The sequence below is a fragment of the Empidonax traillii genome, unplaced genomic scaffold, assembly GCF_003031625.1.
Source record: "Empidonax traillii isolate 1590-97213 ecotype Southwest subspecies unplaced genomic scaffold, ASM303162v1 scaffold448:size1359114, whole genome shotgun sequence".
In the NCBI taxonomy this organism is placed as follows: Eukaryota; Metazoa; Chordata; class Aves; order Passeriformes; family Tyrannidae; genus Empidonax; species Empidonax traillii.
In genome coordinates this window covers 798399-816733 of record NW_020955641.1, presented here as the reverse complement: position 1 = coordinate 816733, position 18335 = coordinate 798399, and the positions used below count along the sequence as shown (strand labels likewise).

Genomic DNA, 18335 nt, shown 5'->3' with positions numbered 1-18335 from the left:
TTGACCACCTCGCCCACAAACAAGGCAGAGTATTTTTCTCTCCTGTCAGTGTCCTCTGAAGGCCAGGGGCAGAGATCTGTTACGTTTTGGTTTTACTTCGGAGGTGGTTAATCATTGTACCACAGCCTGTGCAGATGAAAGGACAAATAGGCAAAGTTGAAAGTGTATTGACATGATGTGAGATAGATAAGCTGTGTGAGAATAGAGATATCAGGCTTGAATCTCCATTACTGTCGTGGGGAACACAGCCTTCTGTGTCTGGTGCTGCCCAGTCCGTCCAGCCAAGCCATTCTGTTATTGATGGTCGTGCACACAGACCTGCAGAGAGGGGCATCAGCTTCTGGATGAGTATTTAGTGTGCTCCTGATATTCCTAGAGACAGTCATAAGAACAGGATGGTTTCTGCTGTGCTGAGCCTTAAAATGGGTGGCCAACAGCGAAAGGTGATGTTGTGTCATGTGAACTTCTCCTCGTTTATGGGGAGAAAGGGGTAGTGCCTGAAAATGAGCCTGGTGGGGCTGATGTGCCTCATGTGCATGTCCGTGGCCAGCTGGGTCCTGCACTCATGCAGGTGGGTCTGGGACTTGCAGTTGGCCCTGAGGAATGGGGGCCTCACTGAACAGGTACATGGGAGGAGAGCAGAGGGTCTGGGAGAAGAGCAAGTTGAGAGGGGCTGAGTCGACGGCAGCAGAACTGCAAGTAGGAGGTTTGGAAGTAGGATGAGAGCACAGGTAGATATAATTATTTGATTTACACCTCTGCACCAAGGAAGGCTCATCTATTTTGTGTAGCATCTTTATCACAAACAAGATGGTTTACCAAGGTGGTAGCCGCCAGTGGAAAGTTTTTAGAAATGTCCCGTAGAGTTTAATTTAATTTTCTTTTTAGGTCCGGAAGCACTTCTTAGTGCTCAGTCCCTCGGCCTTGCCTTGGTAACCCAACTGCAGTGTACCTTCCAAGGCCAAAAGAGAGGAAAACGTGCTTGTCCTGTCAGCTGCTGGCCCACACTGACGGGCAGCTCATTGCTTTGGCTGTGGAACTGTGCCGGGTTTGAGGAGATGCGGCCGCGCCGCTCCCAAGGGACCTGTCAGGGAGATTCTCCGTGAAAATGATGTGTGGCTTTCCCTGCTATTAACTGAGGAACATGTGTATGCACAGGGACAAAGGCAACCCAGGGAGCTCCCAGGGACCTGTGTCACTTGGGCAGCACGATGTTGTGTCCTGCAGCTGCTCCGAGGCTTTTCTTGACCCTCAATAAAGCTTTTGCTCCTGCTCAGAAAAACAAGGTGAAAACAGTCAAGTCCATGCAGCTCCCTGAGGCTTGGCTGTGGCTATTTCAGGGTATATGTTTTTTATGATTATTAAAATATTTTTATGTTTTCTTGTCCTGCTGTTCCTAATGACCCCGTGAAAACTTAGGCTGTCTCTTTACTAAATCTTCTGGTTAATTAAACGGAACCATTTTATGCAGCACTTTTCCCAGGAAATCAAGTATTCTGGTTTAGCCAGGATTTTGGAAAGTGAGAGGCTGTGTTCTGCTAATGTGGAAAGTCCAAATAATGTCAGCACCTCTTTTTTTTGAATTAATAGATTTACCAAAGGAGTTCTCTCGGATGTAAAGGTGTTGAAAGGAGGAAAACAATGGTTAGTGAATAAAGCTGTAATTCAGAGTTCCCATGAAGACTGAGGTCCCTCCCCATTTGGTGATCCTCACATATGCTTGTCTGTAAATTAGTGTTCAGCTGAAAGTTCCCTCGATAAGCACAGATGAGACTAAGATAAACTGCTTGCCCTCCAGCAGAATAAATATTTCAAATAAAATCAACTCCAGACAGTCCAGTCAAGCAGCTATTGATCTCTAAAAGCCTGAACTTAAACCCAATGAATATTCCAGAGCTCAACCCTGCACAGCCTTCCTAAATGCTGATCAATATGCAATTACTTCCCCTGAAAACATTTCTGGTGTCATCTGGCCTAAGGAGTACTTTATTTTTAGCTCTCAGTAGCAGGCAGGTGGGGGTGTTGATCCACCCTCCTGCACAGCCCTTCATTTTTGGGGGAGACTCAGATCCCAGCTCCTTCAGCTCCACATTGTGCCCCTGTGGCTGCACTGGGCAAGGCCACTTTCCTTTAGGCTGGGGTGTTCCTATATGGATTTTTTTAGTTTGCATGTTGTTAGGGGTTCATTAAGTTCAGTCTCCGCAGGGGAGTTGTTTTCCACAGCGCCCTGGGGGCCTCGAGGAGCCCCTGCTGGTGGGCACGGGGTCCATGTGGCTCAGTCTGCAGATGGGCAGAACTGGAAGAGATTGGCTTGTGCTTGGAGTGGAAAGTGGTGGGGCTCGGTCCTGTCCTGGGGGGAATGTCCTCCTGGCAGCCCTTTTTCTCCAGCTGATGTTAGTTCCTGCTGACATTCCCTGGCCTGGTGGTTTTATGGGCTGTGTTAGCGACCGGTTTTACAGTTCCCGTTTCACAGGATATTTTAAATTTTCCCCTGGATGAATTATAAATCCCTGCATTTTGGTTTGAGAGGTACAGGGCAGCTGGAGATAATTTTCAGACCATCTCTGTGTTATTGGTGTGAATTACCACCATCAACATTCTGAACAGGCACTAAAACAGAACAGCCCAGAGTCTGTCTGTGTCCTTCCACATGGGATTTCTGGTTTTTCATTATAGCCGACCCAGCTGTGCTTACCAAACTTATTCCTTTATTAAATCAAACTATTGCTAGATCTAAATCCTGATTTTTTTTTTTTTGGTGTGACAGTATTTGCCTTGTGTATCCAACCCAGCCTTCCCTGCTGTTTTGTGCCATTGTTTAAGAGATTGAAGAAATAGCTGCTTCAGTAGCCAAGAAATAAGAAAATAAAATCGTAACAGTAAAATACATAAAATGGAATTAAAAATAAAATAGAAAATAAAAATAAATAAAATACATTAAAAAGGAAATAACCAAGACAATATTCTCAGCCACAGTTTTGAAAAGAATATTTGTCGATACTATGTTTTGGCTTCTAGAAGAAAAATCTTCCTTAGAGCTGGTGCTCAGACTCTTCATCCTTTCCTTGTTGTGCTCCTTTCCCTTGTCTCTTTAAAGCAGCATGTCCCAAACTCCTCATGTCCCTGTAGAGTTTAACTTGCCCCTTTCTTTTCACAGAGAGAAGAAGATTTCCCGCAGCAGTGCCCTGAAGGTGCTGGACCACGCCATGATCGGACCAGAGGGCACAGACAACTGCCACAAGTTTGTGGACATCCTTGGGCTGAGAACCATCTTCCCTCTCTTCATGAAATCACCCAAAAAGATAAAGAAAGTTGGAACAACTGAAAAAGAACATGAAGGTAGGTGTGTTTCCAGATCCTTCTTATTGCCATGGAGGGGGCGGATGGATGGCCAGTGTCTGAAAAGTGCCTGCAGTGAGGAGGGAGAGGTGCAGCACCTCCTGCAGCTTTTGGGTCTGGGTGTTCATCCTGCTGCTCCCTGTCACAGCTGGCTGTTGAGGGCACACTTGTCCTGCTTGCTTTGGTGTCAGCAGCTCCCGGTGATTCCATTTCGCATGCTGATAATAAGTTATTTTACTCCTGTAGGGTCTGTTGTTTGAAGCTCTTACTCTGATGCAAAACTCTTTTGAAAAGAGTAATGAGGCAACTACAAATGTCACCTCAAAAGCAGTGTTTTCATGGCTCTGAGCACTGAAGTGTGACTGGATGAACATCAGGCACTGCAGAAATAAACTGCATTGCTTTTGAAGTTGCCTTTTTTTTTTTTTTCCTTTTTATATTTTTTTTTTCCTCTCTCCCCTGGAAAACTCTGCTTTAACAGAGATCTGCTGTGGAGTATTACTGCAGTTACTGAGGGACAGCTCACCCTGAGCTGAGTCTGGGGTCAGTCCTTGCTGTTCCTGCATTGCTTGTCTTGGGTAGATAATGGCGAGGAGGAAAATGGTGTCGTGTGGTCTGGGGTTTATGTAATGGAATTGCAGGGATAGGTTTGGTTTCTGTAGGTTATGTAATAAAATTGCAGGTTTATGTAATAAAATACGCAGTTGCACTTGGTTGGATTTAGGGGATGTTTTGAAATTTTCATTTGCAGTATGAAAGTGAGGTGGTTTAATTCTTCTTACTGAGACAACGCTCCAGCCACAATAGGAGGTTCTGAGTAGAGGTCTGGGTGCGTGGCTCATGGCACTGACTTAATTTTTCAGTTTGGGAAAGTGAGCTAATCTCTGTCTCATCTGCTTCTTCTGGAGACTGCAGATGATACCTGTGTGCAGTCCTGGCTACTGTGAGGATTAGTCTGGAAAGCCCTGACAGGGTCCATTCCTCACTATTTCTGTGATAGGGTGAAAAGCCAATCTGCCCCCAGGAAAAATGTTTGCGATCCATGCAAACAGGCTTTGTATCACACCTCCGCCTCATTAACATGCAGAAGAAATGGAGAACATTAAGATGAGTCCAGAAATCAGCTCTATTAAAATAAACTCTCCCTAAAAGGCTGTGGTAGTAAGTCCAATTTTCTTTGTTTTGCATCACTGGGCAGGTGAGTTACTGAATTTCTAACAACGGGAGTTAATGGAGATGTTTAACAGCGTTCCCTGGAGCCTGTCACGCCGCTGTCCTGACGTGGGTGTCAGCAGCACAGTGTGTGCTTTTGCTTTTGCTGAGTGTTTGCCCCAACCCTGCAGTAATTGCACCTGGGCAGGAGCACAGCACAGTCTTCTGGGTGCCTCTGGCTTCAAGGGAAATGGTGCAGGTCTGGCGTGGTGGAGCCGGTGCCCTCTGTGCTCTGCTGGTCCTGGGAACACTCTGCTTTTTGCTTCTCTCTTTGTTTATTGATCAGAAAGAACCCTCGTGTTCAGTCTGCTCCTTTTTGTCTTTTCTCATAAAAACTTTATCCTGTGTACAATCTGTTTTAAAAAAAAAATTAATTAGAACAGTCTTCTGTTAGGAGACCACTCGTGTGTATGCCAAATGGAGGAAGAGATTCCTTTGAAGGATTCACTGGAATGGCTTTGCAGCAGGGCCATCAGTATTTGTTAAAAGCAGCTCTGAGGAGCTGTGCTGTCCCTGCCCTTGCTGTGTTGCTGCTGGGACGGTGTCAGGATGTCAGGACAGGCACCCTGGGCTGTGCTGCAAAACACAGAATCCTCAGTGGACTCTGTACCCTGGGGCCTAATTAGAGCTGCTTAAAGATGAGCCCTGCCAAAATGCTCCAGCACTGCTGAGGTACCAAACAACTCTGCCAAAGGGTTTGTCCACCCAGTCCCTGCAGGGGCCAAAGTGCTGCCAGGCTGGGGGTCCTGGCACCGACTGTAGCTCCAAGTGCTTCACCTCCCCCAGGGCATCCAATGCTCCATCTCTAGTCCCCCAAATCCTCTGCACATATCTGATGGTTGTAGGAAAATATCCCCTTGTCTTTATTTTACAGCAGTGTTGCTATTTACATAAGAGATAGTCTATAAAACCATGTTTGTTTTATTGTCTCTAAGGCGATGTTCTGAATGTGACAAAATAATAAATACCCTGGTGAAAAAAAAAATCTCAATGTGACTTGCTGAGCTTTTATTTATTACAGAAATTTATAATCCAAATTAAATTTGATAAAAGTAACTTCTCTGTAATGTGTTTCTCCCTTTTTAAACACTAGCATAAAGGTGTCAGTTCTGGTTAGCTACATTTTAAACACTGTCAGTGTTTAAAAATTATTTTACTCTAGGGAGCCTGTGAACAATTTAAATCCAAGCTGCACGTATTTATGCTTTATGTACACTATGTAATTAGGAGAAAAGAAAGGGAAAATTTCCTAACCATCTTTATGGATGATCTGAGCCTGAAGATTGGGCCTGTGGTGTCTAACTGAGTACACATTATCTACACTTGAATTTTGCCTGCATTTGTACAGATCATTATATTAGGATATTAGGTTTGGGAGAAAAATCTCATTCAGAGCAATTTCCCTTTTTCTGGGGCAGTGAAGCAACTCCAAACAGAAATATTTTGCAGTTGAGGAAAGAAATGACTTAGAGTTTTTCTGTGTCTGTGGGGTCACAGTGCTCGTGTGAGTGCCCAGCCAGGTTGTCCAGCCACAAAGAGACCCAGACCGGTGGTGTGGGAGGTGCTGTGTCGTGGATTTGTGCTGTGAGGTGGTTCAACAGCATTAGCTCTTCCCCAAAACCCTCCTGTTGCAGAGCTGAGGGTCAGTGTGTCGTCCCTGTCCGTGAGGGTGCAGCAGCTCTTGGCACAGTTGAGTCGTAGCATTGGATGCTGACTTGAAATTCTTGAACAGTCTCAGTGAGCTAAAAATGGAGAAAACACAAATTCCTCCTGAATTAGAGAGTCTGTAGTGAAGCAGTCATAGCTGGCTCGACAGGCTGTATATCTTCCTGCTCTTTCTCAGGATGGTTATTTGCAGCCGAGTTTTGCTCACTTGGAGAGTCTAATGAACTATAAAAGGATGTTTGTCCAATTCATCTTCATTTAAATGCTTTCTCTTGTCTTAGATGTCAGTTTTACTTAGGAATGCTTAATTTGATAACCTGAGAATTAGTTCAGCCAATTTCCAAAGGAGAATTCCTATTGCTGGGGTGTTTTGCCTGTTCGCCCTCTATCAATAACAAAGCCTCTTTTGGAGATCCTCAGCTATACCCTTCCTTTAAAAACAACAACAAAAAAAACCCCCCATTTCTTAGTAAATACACTCTTACTCCTTTGTGATGCAGACAAAAGGCAGTAGAGCCCTTGGAGTGAATCTCTGCTGCAAAACCAAGTTCCCTGGGCACAGGGAAAGCGAAAAGACAGCAGCAGAAACATATCCCAATGAAAGAGTTATCAGTATTGACTGAGCAGAAAGTGTTTTTCATTTGGTGGTCTTCAGGAGTGAGCACCCAGGGAAGGCATCAGTCTGTTTAAACAGAACTTTATTATGCCAGTTTGTTATTTCACCCTCCCCCTCCGACAGGAACCTGTGATTTGAGTGAGCCACGATGCCGAGAACGGAGTTAAATTTGTCTCAATTAAAGTGAGCGTGCTCTGTTGCAAGAACATCGCAAACCCAAACGTTCTCGGTCAACAGGGAGAATTTTGTTTTATGTTCAGCCTGATGGCTGGATCCAGCTCACCGGGGCCGTTCTGTGTGGAACTTTTCCAATCCTTCCAGGCCCCACTTCACCCATCTGTAAAATAGGTGTTTCTTGCTGTTGTCAGTGTTTTAAGGTAGGATTTTTCATGGCAAAATATGGTGATGCTTGAGTGGGTTACTCTTTTAAAATGCAGATTATTGTTTCATGTGAAAACAGGATATGTTGTCAGATGCTACACCATCCCTGATTCCACCGGTAATCCTGCCATGAACCAAGCCAACAAACAGCCATGAAGCCAGAGTTGTGTGCACAGAAGGGACAGAGGTATCTCGAAGAACTGGCTTGGTTATTTTCTAGTCTTTTTTCTAGTATTTTCCTGCTCCTCCTAGTGAGAAACTACAATTTACCTTAAGGCTCTTAAAAGTGCTGGGTTCACCAGATCATCCTGCTCAGCCTCTGAAGGGCTGCTGCCCCTGACACCCAGAGCTGCCTGCTGTCCCCTTCCTGCAGGATGACTCTTGCCTCCTCTTCATCACTGTTGAGCTTCCTCCCCTGCTAGGCAGATGTCCATTATAATGAGATGTAAAAAAAAAAAAAATGGGGGGTGGATAATAAAGGCAGGGAAGTGTAATGTTACAGCTTGATTTGACAGGACCTCCTGCTGTTGCAGCTGCCAGTGCCAGCCATGGAATAGATTAATCTGTATTCCAACACGCCAAGCTGAAGTCAAGATCGATCTAATTAGGGTGTTTTAAACACTGCTTGCGTGCTGAAGTCTCCGTGCCTGTCTGCAGAGGGAAAGGATCCTGGGCTAAGCAGGACCCTCGTGCATCTGGGGAGCACATGTGGTGTGACCTCCCAGAGCCAGGGGTGAGGCTGGCAGGGTGCCCTTTGGTGTTGGGATCGTGGGGAGTGGCACGGCCTGCGGGTGAGTCATCCATGGGGTAGCAGCAGCGCAATCCGGCTTCCCATATCCATGAATTTATGGGATTGGGGGATTTTTGTGTGAAGAAAGTTGTTCCTGATGCATAGTAGGTGCCAGCTGGTACCTGTTATTTCCGTGAAGGCACCTTTGGTGTTTGCTTCTCAAAGGAATCACATTTAGTCATCCTTTGAAATGGGGCTTGGCAGCAACTCCTGCCTCTGGCCCTGTCTGTGCCCTCCTTGAAAGAGATGCATTTTGTGCAGGTGATGTGGACTTTGGCTGAGCGTTACATGCCGTGGAGAAGTTCCCAGAACATTCCGTAGCAGGCAGGCTGCCTGAGGCTGAGCCCTGGGGTGATGCACAGCCCACAGGCTCTGTCTGCACCCAGATCAAAGCAGGGCAGCTGCAGGTTCTTCATTCCAGGGACTCAGCAGCACCAGTTACTCGTCGTTCCCCAAAGGATATTCCGACCCTGAGCAGATATTGCGATTGCAGCTTTTAAAATGTGACCTGTGTGAGACGGGGCAGTCCATGGGAAGACAGAAACCCTTTCCATGGGAACCTGTGCCCCCAGGTTGGTGCCTCTAACAAACACTTTAATCCACCAAATCATGGATTCAGCCCCTCAGCCCATCAGCGTTCACCCTGATTTTGGCTGGTGTCCTTACATGTGGGTGTTGGTGTTTATGAGGCCAGGACTTGTGTTACGGCATAACCTTGATTTTGAGGAGGGTAGAAACACACTAGTGGGGTGTTTTTTGGTGTGTTTTGTTTTTTTTTTTTCAGGAAGCTGATCCAAAAAAAAAGGTTTAGAAATATTTCTGTTAAATATTTCTTTGAACGTTTTGACCAGGCAACTAAATAGTTCCTGGATTTTCTGCAGTGATATGTTGAAAGAATAACCTTGTTCTCAAAACCCCTGTGTCAGCTCCTTTAGACTTGTCAGTAGTTTTTAAAGATTTTATTGATAAAATGGATAAATATCTGCATAGGACTGCCAAAGCAAAAATGATGGCTAAAACACATTTCCTAGTAAGGGAATATTGGAAAAAAGCAATGAAGATAGATCATTGGTGAGAATATTGCTACTAAAATGCTGTGTCAACACTTCCCAAAAAAAGGTTGGGGGAAAAAATCGTGTGAAATACAGAAGGCTGGCTTCTTCCTAAACCAGCAGAGCACATGCTGGGATATATGGGGGGGGGGGGGGAAATCTTCGTTCTGTTGTATTTTTTTCACCTCAAGACAACAGATTCTCGCAGGGACTCGGAGGCTTTTACAACACTTTTTAATGTCAGCACTTAATTTGGTGTTGGCTTTTTGTGGAATAACAGTTTCTGTGCGGCGAGAGCGTGCACTGACACCCCCGGAGCCATCCTTCACCCCCGTTAGCCTGTCGGAATGACGGAGCAGCCACACGGTGCGGCCACCCGATAAACCTGTTATCTGCCTGCTCCTCCTGCCGGCAGCGCTCCCAATCTCCTTGGAACATGAAAAATTGACACCACCTCAGGCAGAAATCTGTTTCGAAAAGGAAGCTCCATTTATAAGTAGCTAATGAAATGGGGGGGGGGGGGGCATGCGCCTGTGCAGCCTCTCCTCTTGCTGCCCTTGTGCAGGATGCAGATAATCCGTGCAGCGGGGAGCACAGACACCCTGGACAGCAGCACTCCCTGCCTTCCAGGGCCCAGGCAGTGGGAGAAGGAGCTCCTGGCAAACACGGTGGTGTCACTTGTTTCTTTGTGTGCTGGAGGGATCGATGGAGGCTTGCTTGTGGCTCTGGGCTGGGCAGCACTGGGGAAGTGCATGTTAAAATGGTGACAGCAGTGAGATGGTGATCCCTCTCCTCTGCACTCTGCTCATTCCTCTCTGAAAATAACAAATCATGAGGCTCCTTCACTCCCTACCACTGTGAGCAAGGAGGTGTTTACAGCTGTTAATTTTCATCCATCTTGATCAGCAAGACAACGGTGAGGGCATCTTGGAGAAGCTGGGGTGTCTAAACCACCGGGTGTGTGTTTGGTGCTGACCTGCAGACAGGAAGCAGTGCCAAATGACTTGGAAAGGGAGAGAAACTGGGCCCCAGCTCCTTTGTTTTGCATTGTTGTGCTTGGGCCTGGTGATGCACACTGGCACAGGTATTCCTTTCTCCAATTTTCCTGTTTCGGTAACTGTTCCTGCTTTGGTGACCTGAGGGTCATTTGGGTGACAGCGCTTGGGCCAGGGCTCCTTTAGGCCTAAAGGAGGAGGCAGCACGTGGTGCCTTTAGGCTGTGATGGAGGGTCCCAAAGCGTGTTTGCTGCTGGGCAGGTGTGTGGCCTGGGGAGGAAACCAGAGTGGAACTCGTGCTCTATGTAAGGTGCTTATTCAGCTCCCCGAGGCAGAGGAGGAAGAAACCTCATTGGGTGGGATGGGATGAGGTGGCTGAGGAGCTCTCTGTGCTCCTTGCAAACAGAGCTTGTGGCTCTCACCACTGCTTTGTCTCCTCTCACCATGGAACCAGGGTTCTGCTTATCAAACCGCTACACGCCAGAGTGCTAGTAGTAAATTTAATGGCATGTTACAGAGGAAAATAAGGTCCTGTTTCTGATCTTGGCATGCAATTTTCATTTTGTATCTCTAGAACATGTCTGTTCCATCCTGGCTTCCCTTCTGCGAAACCTGAGAGGGCAGCAGAGGACACGGTTACTGAATAAATTCACAGAGAATGACAGTGAGAAGGTGAGTGCTGAATATGTGTCTCTGTCTCTGGGCTGCCAGGCTTGCTCAGGACACTCTCTCAGAGCAGGGTGCCTGTGTGCACTCGCTAAGTTTTGAAAAGCCATCATCATACCCGCCTGCAGAGAGCTGTGCTGTCACAGACCTTCGTTCTCTCACTCCCATTTTATCTACAAACTGGAGAACTGGACATGCCTTTAGTGCTTGTCCTCCACACCACCTGTACTGTTGTTTTCTGGTGCTCTTGCACATGGTAGTAGTGATTCTCAGTCCTGAGTTGTGCCTCTACTGAAGCCTGACCATAGAGGACAACATCTGGTATTACACTGTGCTGACTCAGAGACCAGGACACCATGGAAAGATGCCGTTGTGTCTGGTGAAGCTCTTTTGCAGAGAGTTTGGGAATCGCTGTGGTACACATTTAACATTCCCCACTCCTCTCCTAGAATGTCTCACTTTAGTGGTGTTTGCTCTTGGAAATTCTTTCCAAAAATATTTACATGGTGGGGGATAGATCAAAGCATTGCAGAAGAGAAATAGCAGCTTCTGCAAACTGGGAATCCCAAAGGATTTGTAAATTCTGCCACTGGGAAAATACTGGTTTCTTGGTATTCCTCATTAGTGTGTTTTAAAAGTGTTTTTCACAACCTGTTCTACCAATTGCTGAAAATTGCTGGATAGTATTTCAGTTGCCCTAACGCAGTTCAGAGGAGAGCAGGAGAGCTGGAACATCCAGCACAGAGAGACAGAGGTCTGCTGGGGAAACAAGGAGCCTGGAGAGAGAGCCTCAGCACAGAGAGAGTGAGCTGGGGACACATCTGTTTGCTGCCGTTTATCTGGTGCTGATGGGACCGTGTTCCCATATGGGGTTACATCCGAACGCCCGCAGCCTCAACGTGCTCATCCAACCAGCACTTGTACCCTCCTTCCGTAACATGTTCCTGCCCGGGAGGGACAGAGTTCCCTGTTGCTTCGTGAAGGCTGGAGCTGGGAGGAAAACAAAATTGCATGAAGGATTAAAGATGATTGCATTGTTCTTTTTTTCTCGCTTATGTCTCTCTCTTCTGCCCTTGCAGGTTGATAGGCTGATGGAGCTGTATTTTAAGTACCTGGATGCAATGCAGGCAGCTGATAAGAAGATCGATGGGGAGAAACACGTATGTGTTTTTTAAGTTTCTCCGGGTCATGTCTGTAACGCCTCTGCACAGGACTCCTGGCTCAGCCAGGTCATTCTTCTCAGCTGTGCCCTCACACCTGGGCTGTTACCTCCTAATTCCAGTTGCCCCACTCTCCAGTGTCCAGGTAACCTCAGAAAAAATGGGCTGAGAACTTCTCTACAGCAAGTGCCTTCTGGCTGTCTCTTAGAGTGAGTTTTACTAGAAGGGCCCAATTCCCTGCTTCAATTTGCCTTCATTTTTACCTGGCTGCAGTCCTGCTTGGTTTGGCAGACGGAGAGTAGGTGAAATGCAGAGAGACAATTACATGATAATGTCCTACCCTGGTCTGTAGAGTTCTGATGAGCAGCGAGAAAGCGTCTGTGTTGATGAGTTAGCTGAGGTGCAGCCAAGGGCTGCGTGCTCTCTGCACACCAGCAGCGAGTGTTTGAGTGACACGAGCCTTGGTGTACAGTGCTTTCTTGGAACTGAAGCTGGAACAGACCTCTTGAAAGAGAACGAGCTGCTGGAGTCAGGAAGCAGCTTGCAGAGCTGTTAGCGAGCTTGGCCAGCTTCCCACAAGATTATCTGTATCAGCACCGAGGAGGGTGTGAGATTGATTAGCGCTGACGGAGAGCAATGGCTGCAGCTGCCGTCCCGCATGCCACGGGCAGCAGCCCCCCACCAGGCCCCGACAAACAGCTGCCTGCCCGCTGCCAAGGCTGCTTCTCCAGCCACTGCCAAGCATTCCGAGGGCAGCACAGCGCTGCTGCTGCTCAGAGAGGCACGGGAGGGAGGGAGGGAGTGATGAATGGAGCTGCTCCCGCTGCCAGCGCTCAGGCTCCATACGGACGGGCGGCAGCGTCACCGCTGAGCGGTGGCCTGGAGAAAAACGGCGTTTACCCTTTCCTGCTCCTCCCTCCCATGCTCTGTCCATCCTCCTCAGAACATTGTTTATTCCTTACTTCTTGCTGTTGTTGGGGGGGGGTGGTTTAAAACTCAAAAACCAAAATGGATTTTTCTGGGTGAGGCCTCGCGGTGTGTTGGAGCTGCTCTACTGAACCTTAGAGTGTTGTGTGCAGAGCCCTTTATCCAGGAATATCCTGGAGCAACCTGCAAACGTTAACATCTGGAGCAAACAGCCAGCACAAAGCAGGGGTGGAGGGAATTTGAGTGTGGAGAGGCTTGTGTAGAAGGTCTGTAGTGAATAATATTAACCCATTTGTGTCTACCAATGCACAAGAGAAGAGTAAGTAACCTCAGGTTTTCCTCCTGTATCTGGAAGAAGTGGATCTTAATCCTTCACCTCCTATTAGAACTAATAACAGGATTTGGCAGAAATATGGATGCAATAAATTGGACACAACATGTATGAAATACGCTGCTGAAGTTCATTCCTAGCTTGGAACACTCTTGGAATTATCGTTTGCTTTATTTTTTATCTTTCTCAGATGGTCAGTGGTACACGGTCTCCTGAGACTTGAAGCGCCTCGAGTGTTTTCCCCACGCAGGAGCAGGCAAAAGCCATCATTCTGTCTGTCACATCATGGCAGTGTCTGGCTGTGACAGGATTTATGGAGCACTTTAATGTTCCTAGTTGTGGCACATGAATCACTGAGGTGGATGGTATGAACGCTTTAGAAACCGTGCTCTGTCACTTGGGGGCTTTTGACCTTCCCCTTGCAGTAGAGGACATAGTACCCCAAAAACCTGATGTACACATCCTCACCTTTCTCTCTGTCCTACAGGAAAATGATACCTGGTGAGGTTTTACAGATTCAGTCTGTACCGTGAGATCTGAGTGTGATGGACAGAGTATCCTGGTGTAAGTCTTGCATTACAAGGAGTGAAAAGCTGATTACACAAGGAATGACTGAGTGCTTTATCTTTAGTAGTGCAGCTGGCATAAGAAGCTCCTGCTCTTGCAGTTCTCCTCCTTTTTATTTCTTTTAGCTTGGCTTATTTTAGTGATCTGGTTTATAGCCCTGTTTTTCAGCCCATGGCAGTGAGGGTGGGGGAATAGTTGAGGGTAGAAGGGAGGGGAGGAATTTCTGAAGCCAGCTGTTTTGGGGAGGAAAACTTGTTGTCAAACTGCACCCTTAATCTAGACATTAAAACAAAGTGAGATCACTGAACCCTTTCTCAGTGTTACCCCTTTATTTGCTTTGGTAAAATCTGTTCAGAAAGGATCAGAGGTGATAGCTAGGTGATTATCCCAATTATCATGTGAAACCCAGGAGCAAAGTCCACGAGAGCATTGTTTCCAACACCTGATGCCTGTCATAGCACTTTTTCTTAGAGTTTTAAGGTAATGAAAATACCTTGTTCTCCTCTCAAATTCTGTAATTATTTCTGTAGGAAGTGGTGCAAAATCCTGTGGCTTTTACCTCCCTCTAAAATGAGGTGTAATTATGGGTGGCAGCAATAGCCTTGGCAATCTCTAAAGATGGTAGGAAACGACAAGAGATGGTTTTAATATTTTTATATTTCTACAGAAAATTATGCTCAGCAGGTTTATTCAATAAAATATTCTCACCAGACACTTTGTGCTATAATGACTTACAAATTACATGCTAATTGTGCTACAGTTCAGCCACTCCATCTTTGAAAGGGAGAGGTGGAACTCCTAGGATAAGCAGGGTGTACACAGGTGGGGATAACAGTGTCAGCCTGTCCTTTCAGTTTGGTGCAGAAGGACTGAATTGCCTGGAGCTGTGACGAGGGCAGGACGGGGCATCCTGGCAGGGACTCAGTGTGCAAGGGACAGGAACACGCTGGTGTTCCAGAACACAGCTGGGCTTGCACTGTCAGGCTCTCCCAGCACGTGGCCAGCAAGCCCAACTAAGCCTTGAATGTTCTTTTAGAGGCTGGTGGGTGTTTTCAGGTGACTGCCCTGACACAGGCTGCATTTCTTGCTCCTGACGTTGAGCTTGGAGCAGGAGCCTCTGCTCTGCTCTGTAGCAGCCCCAGTGACCTTTTTGGCTCTTGCAGGCTGGAGGCTCAATTTGCAGAAATTCAAGCGTGTTTCTGCTTGTAAGGCAGAAATGAACAAAGTCCTTCCCATGGCAGAAGGCTCTGATGGTTTCTTTTGTGGTTCTGAGAGCTTCTTGGTCACCTTGGTGTGACCTGGATACTGTTGGCTCTCCTGGCTGCAGTGGAACCCGTGCCTGACCAGGTTCACTCCTGACATTCTGTGTTTCAAGGAATGTGGTGGTCAGACCAGAAGGGACTGTGTTGTCTGCAGTCTCTGAGTGAAAGAGGCTTCTGGAGACATCACTGTCGTAGTGGTGAGCTGAGAGTGGCTGGTCCCGAACAGTCCCTGTTCCCTCTTACCTTTACCCAAGGCTTCTGCGTGCTCCTCTCCTGTACAAATGTCAATGCCCATCTCCTACTTATCCTTCTTGACCCAGGGCTCAGCAATCACTGTGAGTTTGACTTTTAGCCTGTGGTGTGAGCAGGGCTTGCATCCCTTGCCTGTCTTGTGCACAGCCACTGGGAGCCTTCCTGTCTCTGACGGCCTTGCTGTCCCACCCAGTGAGGATGTAAAACCAGGATCTTGGAGACGTTTGTTCTTGATCAGTGCCCATTCCTGTAGCTCTGCCCAGCTGTGCTGTGCATGCTGGAAGGAGGATGATAGGTGAGGAAGGATGCAGAGAATCTACTCCAGTGCCTGTGTGGAGCAGAGACAGGTGTGATCTTTGGTACCAGCGCTGCCAGATCCACTTGCGTCTTTAGGTTTGGAGTCTCTACTTGACACCTCGAGGCCTGTCAGTCCTGCCTCATTAGTGTGAGAGAAGCTCATTTTAGCTTCACAGAAGCCCATCTTATTGCTGTCTTTTCCCATCAGCAAGGGGCATCTCAGTACATATTGCTGGCAGATTAGAAATGGCACCTGAGCGCTCATTTGGAGGTTAGCGACTGACAGCTTTGAAAGAGAGACCAAGTGGGAAGGGGGCTGTTTGGTGCTGTACTGGAGGCAGATTAGCATTGAAAGGGTGGCTGTGGTTTAAAAAAAAAAAATTTAAAAAGGACTGTGAAAAGGCACCTTAAAACTGTACTTGTCTTCTAATTCATATCTTCCTAATTTACTGGCACAAAATAATCTTCTCTGCCAAGAGGGGCTGTTAGAGCTGCCGCCGCTGTGTAATCAAGACTGCAGCTGCCTGGATCCAGCTCCTGTGATCTCTGTGCTCAGATCAGAATACAGAGCAGACCCAGCCTTTGTTTCCTGCTCTGGAGATTCAGAGTCCTGGCCTGTGGATGTTTTTCTGCTCAGGAATTTAGCACTATTGAACAGAGCAGCCAATGAGCCTGTGTGCAGTGCGGAGGGTGAGTGGTGGTTCAGGAGTGAGCGCCTTGTCTTTCTTGAATGGGGTTTTTTGATAATTCAGTCAGTATTCCACTCTCTCACCAGCCAGACTCATCATTGTTTAGCTTTAGAAACCAGATTTTATCAGATTCCTGCCATTTGGCATGGATGTAGGGTGAGGGAAGTTATTCGTTGCACAAAATTGGATTTTTCTATTTACTGGCAAAAGCTTGCATGCAGGCTTTGCCCAGTGACGCCTGTGCCCATGATTTTGAGAACCTGGAGTAAATGACAGTTGTGCATGTGCTGGAGCATACAGGATCTGGTGCTAAAGCATCACATGTGAGTGTAGCCAAAGCAGTTGACTTCATGGCACAAGTGACGGGGAATTTGCTTTTAAGCTTAACTTGTTCTTTCACTGGCAAATTTGATTTCTAGGAGGAAAGGAGAAGTATTTCATTACCTGAGCTTTCCTCTCTCCTTTTCAGGAGCCAGTGGGAATCAGCTGTCCTTCTAAGTCACTCCATCAGGTTTCTGTCCATGGAGCATCCATTGCACCCCTCCAGGGAGAGGTGCACAGGGCTCATTTCCTTCTTGTGCCCAAATCTCTCGACTTACCGTGAGATGCGAGGTCTTGGCTTGACAAAACAGCAAAATTTGGCAGGCTCAGCCAGCTCTGGTGCTGGTGACCTTGTGTGTGTGTGTGTGTGTGCCTGGAGCCACGTGCGCCCGCGGAAGCGCGTCCTGCGGAGCGTTGCAGGGACGGCGCGCCCGCAGGTGATGGCTCTAATGAGGAAATATTGCTCTGCCGGCGTGTGCCCACCTGCCAGACGGCTGCGGAATAAATCACAGAGCTGCAGCGAGCTCACAGGGCCCAGCAAGCCGATTCCTTTGTCTGAGAATGAAGCCAGAAAACAAACCCCAAAAGTGCGGAAGGTCACGCGCGACGCAGCCGTTGGGGCCTGTTGGTCCCCGCAAAGGTAGAGGGTGGGCTCGTGCTGTGGCCATGGCCAGCACAACTCGGGGGTGGCTGCTCTGAGGTCACTGCTGGGCAGCTCTTGCTGGTGTTTTTGCTCTGTTGGGATGGGAGGGATGGAATGGAACGGAGGAATGGAATGGCCTCGTGCGTTCTTCCTCTGCCCTCCCTCTGGGAAGGTCTCACTGGCGAAACCCGCGTGTGCAGAGGAAGGATGGACAGTGGGTTGGCATTCCCATGAGGAGTCATCACTCTTTGGCTAAAAAACCCTGGCCTGGGTCTGCCCTGGCAGCATCCCTCACAAACAGAGCTGGAAGAGCCCAGCTGGGCATGGAAAAGCTGTCCTTGTGCTGGGTTTTCATAGTGTTTTCTCATCCATGGGTTGATAATGAAGCTGGAAGCTTGATAAGTCTGTGAGTCTGCTGGAGTCATGTTCTGCACTGCTGAACAGCACCCTCAGATGGCCAGTAAAAGAGCAGGTTTTGTTCCATTCTGACAAAGAACTTGTAAATCACGGATACATGGGTTTGTTCCATAGTCACACTCCCTTGCCGCTCGATGTAGAAATGTAATTTGTATGTTTAAATTAAAATTTTAACTTGCAGATGGACACACTTCACAACCAGCAAAGGCAAAACCCTCTTCAAAACTGAATGAAATGTTTCCTGAATTTAAATGAATCTTTAAAAGTACTTATTTGGCGAGAAATATATGGCTGGTAATGTTTCGGGGAAGAAAGCGGTTCTTAAACCACAAATTTCACCAACGTTTTGCCACTCCTGGTGGGAAGTGCTCTGAGACAATCCTCACACCTTTCCTTTTGTGGCTTTGCAGGACATGGTGCGTCGGGGAGAGATCATAGACGACGACATGGAGGATGAATTCTATCTCCGTCGCCTGGATGCCGGGCTCTTTGTGCTGCAGCTCATCTGCTACATCATGGCTGAGATCTGTAATGCCAACGTTCCCCAGGTAAAGCTGTGCACAAGGTTGGCAGATCATCTGTGATGTGTTCCCATCCATGATGCAAACAAGGCTCTAAATCCTTGCAAATGCTGCCCGGTTGAATCATCGTCTCTCAAATTCCCTTTATGGGAGGAAATCTCCTGCTTATTGCACTCGTGTCCGTACACCTCCATCAAGTTGCAGCAGTTAAGAGGGCATTAGATGTGTATAA

At 47.4% G+C, this 18335-nt stretch overlaps 1 protein-coding gene across 2 annotated transcripts in view; it reads left to right on the top strand.

Moving 5' to 3' along the window:
- CTNNBL1 (catenin beta like 1) overlaps nucleotides 1-18335 on the top strand; it is a 48293-nt gene that overhangs the window by 22364 nt on the left and 7594 nt on the right. For both annotated transcript variants that reach the window (XM_027894993.1, XM_027894994.1), the window contains exons 11-14: nucleotides 3158-3339; nucleotides 10625-10722; nucleotides 11796-11876; nucleotides 17993-18130. In XM_027894993.1, the coding sequence (XP_027750794.1) occupies nucleotides 3158-3339; nucleotides 10625-10722; nucleotides 11796-11876; nucleotides 17993-18130 (499 nt within the window). The remainder of the gene's footprint in view (nucleotides 1-3157; nucleotides 3340-10624; nucleotides 10723-11795; nucleotides 11877-17992; nucleotides 18131-18335) is intronic.